This window comes from Camponotus floridanus, unplaced genomic scaffold, assembly GCF_003227725.1.
Source record: "Camponotus floridanus strain SB8 unplaced genomic scaffold, Cflo_v7.5 scaffold82, whole genome shotgun sequence".
Classification (NCBI taxonomy): Eukaryota; Metazoa; Arthropoda; class Insecta; order Hymenoptera; family Formicidae; genus Camponotus; species Camponotus floridanus.
Window position 1 is genome coordinate 648,419 of NW_020229852.1, and position 7,987 is coordinate 656,405.

The following is a 7,987-nucleotide window of genomic DNA, read 5'->3' on the forward strand; positions in this document are numbered from 1 at the left end:
CATGTGAACAATATTGAAGAAAATTGTTTAAATGATATTTCGTTTATTTCACATAATCCTATGGTATTTCCAAATAATGATGACAAAGATAGTGATAGGGACATAATAAATAATAATAATAATTTATCTACTTGCGCTATAAATAAAGGTACATCATTGCGTACAAAATTAGCATCGTGGGCTATTGAGGAAAATATTACTCAAAATAGTTTTAAGAAACTTACAGAAATTCTCCGAAATGAAAATGATATAACTTCATTTCATAATTTACCAAAAGATCCAAGAACAATATTATGTACTCCAAACAATCTTACTTCTGTTAAAATGGACACCGGTTCTTTTTATTACTTTGGGATTGCTCACTCAATTAATGTATTAATTAATCAATGTGGTTTATTCCTTCCTAATGGTACATCTTTTGAATTAGCTATAAATGTAGATGGTTTGCCTATTAGTAAAAGCAGTTTAAATTGTTTATGGCCAATATTAGTGCAAATAATGTCTGTTGAAGTTTTGAAAAAATATGTTTTAATGGTAGCTTTGTATCATGGTAATAGTAAACCAACAAACTCAAATGAATATTTAAAAAATTTTGTAAATGAAGCAATTTATTTGATTAATAATGGAATTGTTATTAATAATCAAAGATATAATTTTAAAATAAAAATTATAATATGCGATTCGCCCGCTAAATCTTATATTTTGAATATAAAAAATCATACCGGTTATTATAGCTGCACTAAATGCAAAGTAGAAGGTTGTTGGTTTAATAACGTATTGTGCTTTCCACAGACAAATATTATAAAAAGAACAAATGTTGAATTTAGACAACTACATGATGAAGATTATCACAAAGGGACAACTATTTTGACGAATTTACCTCATTTTCATATGATTAAAGATGTTACATTAGATTATATGCATCTTATTTGTTTGGGGGTGATGAAAAGATTGCTTACACATAAAAAATATGGTTGGGTTTTCGGTAAACAACCATATAAGCTTTCATATGCGCAAGTAGAATCGATTTCAGATAAAATCGAAAACTTAAAAAAATATATTCCTGTTGAATTTCCACGTAAAGGTAGATCGCTTGGAGAATGTCCTCGCTTCAAGGCGACAGAATTTAAACTCATTCTATTATATACAGGACCTGTAATTTTCAAACATATTCTTTCAACAAATAATTATTATCATTTCTTGACATTACACGTTGCTACTCTAATAATGTGTAGTAACAAATTTTGTAAAAAAATTCATATGCTAAATTATGCAAAAAATCTAATGAAATGCTTTGTTGAAACAAGTATTGATATTTATGACCAAGATTTTGTTTCTTATAATGTACATAATTTGCTACATATACATGAGGATGTCAAACGATTTGGCAATTTAAATGAATTTTCAGCTTTCCCATTCGAGAATTATATGATACAATTTAAAAAAATGATAAGAAAAAGAGAAAAACCACTTGAACAAATAATACGTCGTGTTTCCGAATGTAATAATATTCCAAGATTAGAGAATCACTCTGAAAATAATATTGTCGCCAAAGAACATTATAATGGACCCTTATTGCCAAATTGTTTAGGTCAATATAAAGAATTAAAATTAAAATCATGTATTTTCAAATTAAACACTGCTGATTGTTATGCACAAATGTGTGATAATGACATTGTTAAAATCTGCAACATAACATATTGTAACAATATTATTTGTATTATTGGGCAAACGTTTCTCCATAAAAAATCATTTTTTATGAAACCTTGTGATTCTGCAGTTCTAGATATTTATATTGTAAACCTTGACAAGCTTAGTTGTTTAAAAATATATTCATTATCAGATATTAAATGCAAATCAATGTTATTGCCATATAGAAATAATAATGCAGTAATTTTTCCTCTGTTACATAATGTTGTATAAAGAATTTAATATTTTTAATACTCTTTTATAATAAATTATATAATTTCCCTCGAAAAGTAAAAACAATATTATTGATAAAAGTTTACTGTCACGAATGTTTCAGGCTTTTTATTTTTTTTTCTCAGAGTTCCTATTTCCTTTAAACGATTTTTAATGCCAACTATTTTTATACATGGATTTTTAAATTCAGAAATATGGCATGGTGTGTTTGCCATTTTCAAATAGATGACTCCGTAGAAGTTGTCCCAAATAATTGGATAATTAGTGAAAGTCTATGTGTGTGGCCATTGGTGACAAAACCATCTAAATTATCTGAGCTTATTAAAAAAAAAGAAGTTCCAAAAAATGATTGGAAAACAATAAGTGTCAGAATTTTAGGACGATATGGTAAATATGATACTAAAATACTTTAATATTTAATTTGCAATTTTTAGTAGTTATGTATTGTTTTAGTATATAATTGTGCCTTATATATGTATATTTTTTGTAGACAATTATAAAACAGCTCAAAGAAAATGCAAAACAGCATTAGACAGAGATAATCTCTCGTCACTATCTGAGGCTGCTGAATATGGAAAAGGACTTCGTGGACAGAAACGTAAAAAAATATATAGTGATACGGAAAATACCGATACCGAAAACGAGTGTAACGATGAAGAAGAATTGTCCATTAATTTTCCGACATATAATGCAGATAAAAGTATAGTTTCATCAAAATCGGCACATAAAGGTATGATTAATTAAATAAAATGGTTGTAAAAAATATTGATATTATTTTTCTAAGAAGTGTGTCCTCTTTAGATTCGACTAATACAGCACATAGTAATAAATCGAATAATTACCAATTCGAAGAAAACAAAAATAATCAAAATTCTGACAATAAAATTTTAACTGAGATTCATACTAATTTCCAAAGACATGCAAGTGAAATGAAAGGTAATATTATGGATAATATACAGGGTCTACCAAAAGATTGGAAACCCCTAAATATCTCGGAAAATATACGTTTTACAGAAAAGTGTTTCCAACAAAAGTTGTAGGGTTTAAGAAGATCTATATACTGATTCTATCAGTTTGACCTTGGATGGCGTCGTCAAGGTCAGGTCAAGGTCACATTGACTTTTTTAAATGACACCCCCTACATTTGATTGCATATTCTTATAGCTTAATTCAAGAGCTTTCCAAAACACTATAATAATGTTCATTTTTATTAAGTACTTTGCGAGTTATGAGGGTTGAATGATAGAGTAGCGCCGGTATTAACATTATCCAAGGTGTACTACATGGAGGTTACTCGCTCGGATTTGCATCTGTTGTGTGTGTGATCCAGCTAACTAAGGCAAGATCGGTCGTGGATCCAGTCAGCAAAAGCAAAGACCCAACCAAATTACAATCGAGCATTTAAAGACCTGGAAAGCAATCGACATAGTAAACAGTAAATAAATTTGTGGATGCTCATTTATCATAATAATTGTTCGAAATGTGTGCGTGTGCGTGCGTGCGGTGCGTGTATACAGAGATCAGGTTAGGTTGCACCAAACGATTGCAAATGTGTTTCAATGTGTTAAAGTAAATGCTGAAAGTGGCTGCCATTTACTTCCTGACAATATGCTAATCTTTGGTAGAATGTAGAAATGACTTTACGATTCGTTTCAAAAGGTATCAAAGCCATTTCATCCCTTATTCGCTGTATCAATTCGTGAATGGTTTTAGGTTTTGTTCTGTAAACCTTACTCTTCAGATATCCCCATAGATAATAATCAAGAGGAGTTAGATCTGGTGACCGAGGTGGCCAATCCTCTCCTCCCTCATTTCCGTTCCTTCTTCCTATCCACCGTAGCGGAAAAGTCTCATTTAAAATACGTGGTCCTGCACCAAAATGAGCAGGAGCTCCATCATGCTGAAACCATATTTCTTGGAAATTATTTGGAAAAGTATTCTGTATGGCTGGAATTATTTGATCAACAAGTAATCTCTCATACCTTTGAGCGTTCAAATATTCTTCAAAAAAAAAACGGCCCTATTAAATAGCCATCTATTATTCCGCACCATACATTTATTTTTTGTGGATGTTGTGTGTGAGTTTCCCGCACCCAATTCGGATTCTCATCTGACCAGAAACGAAAATTTTGATTATTAACTTCTCCCGTTAAGGTAAAAGTTGCCTCGTCTGTGAAAACAATTTGATAAGGGAAGATGGGCCGGACATCTATTAGTGCCATCATTCTTTCACAGAAATGTATACGACGCTCCTCATCTCCGTTTTGCAATTCTTGAACGTATTGCAATTTATATGGATGGAACTTGTTCTTCTTTAAAATTCTCCAAACCGACATGGGAGCAATATCGTGAGTTTGAGCGACTCTCTGAACACTAGAATTGGGATCTTCAATAAATGTCTGCAGAACATCAAGTTGTTTTTCTTCGTTGGTTGCAGACAATGGTCTTCCTGACTTAGAGCGATTTCTTACGCTACCAGTTTGTCTAAAACGTTCTATTGTTTTTAACACAGTGGACTTATTAATTCGACGGTTCGGATACGTGTCATTAAATAATCGAACGACATCAGAGAACGATCTTTCGTTATCACCCCATCCACGCATCATGAGGATAGTGATTCTTTCACGTTCCGACAAGTCGCCAGCCATTTTTAAAACGTTTAATTTTAATTAATCGTACGTTGTATTTGGACGATAACAATTAATTTCTGCTTGCTCAAAGCTGAAGTTAGAAGGTGCTCGTTCTTTGATAGCTTTATACATTCTTAGTTGAATTTTAAATGCGAGTTAGACTGCATGTAGTGCGTCACATAGCGGTAAATGAAGGAACTAACGAGACGTTTCATACACGTTTTATGGAGCAATTTTTTGGCAATTTGACTTCAGCGAAATATGAGGATATGTTGAGGAATCGATCTTGCCTTAGTTAGCTGGATCACACACACAACAGATGCAAATCCGAGCGAGTAACCTCCATGTAGTACACCTTGGATAATGTTAATACCGGCGCTACTCTATCATTCAACCCTCATAACTCGCAAAGTACTTAATAAAAATGAACATTATTATAGTGTTTTGGAAAGCTCTTGAATTAAGCTATAAGAATATGCAATCAAATGTAGGGAGTGTCATTTAAAAAAGTCAATGTGACCTTGACCTGACCTTGACGACGCCATCCAAGGTCAAACTGATAGAATCAGTATATAGATCTTCTTAAACCCTACAACTTTTGTTGGAAACACTTTTCTGTAAAACGTATATTTTCCGAGATATTTAGGGGTTTCCACACTTTTGGTAGACCCTGTATATACATATATATATTGTTACGTCCCTGGTTCGAGTCGCGATCGAGTCCGATTTGAGAAAAGAAGAAGCCCGTTGTTGACAGCAAGAGGTTGTTGACAGCAGCGCCTGTCATTTGAGTCTGGTCCCAGCTGTCTAGCTGTGCGGACACGTTTTTTTCCCGAGCCGATCCGTTGTGCTATTTGTGTTATTAAGGGGGGAACCTCATGTAAATAGCCTGTTTTTCAGGAATTTTTTTTGAAAAATGTAATGCGTAGATTAATTTGCAATTTAAGGCACAATTTATTTACGTTATAATATTTAAAGAAAATATTTTTTTAAGACTAATCGTTAACAATAAAATGGTGCAATGGCGGCTTGAAAACAGCGTCTTGAAAATGCGCCGTGCAGCATGCAGGTCACAAAAATGATCTGAAACAAAAAATACAAAATGGGTTCTTTAGTTTATGCAAAAACGCTCAGCATGACGGTCCCCTTTTATTAAAATTTGCAAATTTGCAAAAATGGCGAAGTTTTGAAAAAGAAAAAGGATTTTCTTTTATAAACAATTGTTAATAACAATGTTTTAAATAAAAAAATTAAAAATCGGAGCTCGTCATGCTGAGGCCAAATATCTATAGAATTTCTATACCAAATTTCATAAAGATCGAATGATTAGTTTTTGAGCTACATTGCACGGCGTGCGAAATTTTGCGTTTCGAGAAAAACGCGTTTAAAGTTTGAGTAATAGAAAAATCGTGAAAAAATTCGTAATTCGTTCTAACTTACCGCAGTTTTTTGCTAATCTGCGATTCCAGGGCCATAGAGTAGACCTTCCTCTTCTTCAGACTGACTTCGAACTACATGTTTTGCACACAGAAATATCCACAAAGGAACCGAAAGGCCGATTGTCCGACGAGCGCTCGACTATTTGAGTGCTCCGCCCAATTCGACTGTTTACTTTCTTTTGAAAATAAAGTACAAGGAGCTCTCGGATCACTTTCTAACTTTTTTTCTCGTATTTTTGAAGAAATTTCCTATCAATTTAAGCAAAAAAATAAAATGGCTAAAAAATTTCATTTTACATGAGGTTCCCCCCTTAACGCATGACGGGTCGGATATAAGAGGCAGGCAAGGATGACGCGATTCACTGTCAGACGCGGGCGCTTACGCGGGGCGCCTGCTGCGATCAGCTGGTCGCTATACACATACAGATACACATGCGAACACATACATTCTCTCTCTTGTTTTTTTGATACGCAGGAGAAATGCCTTATGCATACCCCTCTCCTCGGGGAAGGAAAGGGGTTATGTCGGACTTGCACCGACTAAAACCCCTGCGGGTGTCCTCCACCGCGGTGTCACGGGGGGGCCACGGGCACGCCAAGGGCATTCTTCCGCGATCCCCCCACCGCCATTCCTCCACTGTAGCTGGGAGGGAGGACACCCGTCCGCCTCCCGGCTCCGTCTAATAGAGTTCTGTCCCGGTGGGAGATCTCCCCGCTCCACACCAGGGCCCCCTCGCCACGGCCCCTGAACGGGGCCTCTTTTTATGCCGTGGTGGGGGGAGGGAGGGGGGAACCTTCCTCTCACTCCCACCTGTCCGCCAAGCCTGCAGTGAAGGGAAGAGTGGGTTTTGACAAGGCCCCTCCTCTCATTCAGTCCCTGTCCAGCGGTGGGACCGGAGGCCCAATCAGCCTCCTCCTCCTCCGTCGGGTCCTCCTGGCCGCTGCTCTTCTCTGTGCTGCCATTGGGGCGGACATCATTCGCCGATCCCTCTCCGCCTCCTCCTTGCTCCGCATGACCTCGCAAAAGGAGGCCACTGCCCGCCACTCCTCCCCCCCCCTTAGCATCGCCTCAATGACGGCGCCGAGGGAGAGAGGTCAGCTCCCACCACTGCGACCAGGGCACGGCGCTGCACCTCCCAGGCCGAGCAGGCTGCGAGGGTGTGCTGCGCCGTGTCCCGGTCCTCCTCGCAGTGGTGGCACCTGGGGGTTGGTTCCCTTCCGATGTGGCACAGGTAGTGACCGAAGCACCCGTGCCCGATAACCACGGCCAGTTGCCGCTGCCAGTCCACGAGGACCGAGTCTGCCGCCTTCAACCTCTTGGCCCCCGGCCCCACCATAATTCCCCCCCCCGGAGCTCTCTAATCCCCCAGTACATCTCGGCCCGAGCTTAGGCCAGGAGCTCCAGGGGAGGGGACCCCGCCAGCACCATCACCGCCGCATATGCGACCGCGCGGTCCTTAAAACTATGGGGCGGTGTGCCCCCCGCAGTACGCCCCTGATCTTGTTGGATCCCGAGGCAGCACCCGCCCAGATCGGTGCCGTAAAGAGCCACCGATCCGACCGTGTCCACATAAAGCTTGCGGATACGGCCGTCCGGCCCCCCCAGGTTGGGCAGCAGCCTCGCCAGCGAGGACGCTATTCCGCCTATCCTGGGGGCCACCTGGGCAAAGTGCTCCTCGAAGGTCCACTTTCCGTCCAGATGGAGACCCAGATACTTCATCCGGGTCCCCACCTGGACGTCGTGCCCGTCCACCTTAAATGTGAGCCTGGGGGGGGGCCCGGGAGCCGTCATGGAAAAAGACGGCCTCTGTCTTCCGGAGAGCTACCCTCAGGCCCAACGCCTTTATATGGACCACCCCGGCCACTGCGATGTTCCCCCCGCGGTCGCGTCCCTCCAGTCCTTCCCTCCAACTACCACCAGCGTGTCGTCCGCATAATAGATGACATGGCAGCCGGGGGGAAGGACCCTCCCCAATACCTCATTGTACGCGATGT

The 7,987-nt window shown here is 39.2% G+C and overlaps 2 protein-coding genes across 2 annotated transcripts; one reads left to right on the top strand and one right to left on the bottom strand.

The window, feature by feature from the left end:
* The first annotated feature begins 2,106 nt into the window (after positions 1 to 2,106).
* LOC112639684 lies at positions 2,107 to 5,552 on the top strand. Its single transcript, XM_025414524.1, has 4 exons — positions 2,107 to 2,310; positions 2,414 to 2,653; positions 2,725 to 2,859; positions 5,548 to 5,552. The coding sequence occupies exons 1-4, from the start codon at positions 2,118 to 2,120 to the stop codon at positions 5,550 to 5,552; spliced, it is 573 nt and encodes a 190-aa protein (XP_025270309.1). The 5' UTR covers positions 2,107 to 2,117.
* A 1,827-nt stretch (positions 5,553 to 7,379) lies between these two features.
* Positions 7,380 to 7,712, bottom strand: LOC112639685. The gene has a single exon (XM_025414525.1). The coding sequence runs from the start codon at positions 7,710 to 7,712 to the stop codon at positions 7,380 to 7,382; it is 333 nt and encodes a 110-aa protein (XP_025270310.1).
* Between the last annotated feature and the right edge of the window lie 275 nt (positions 7,713 to 7,987).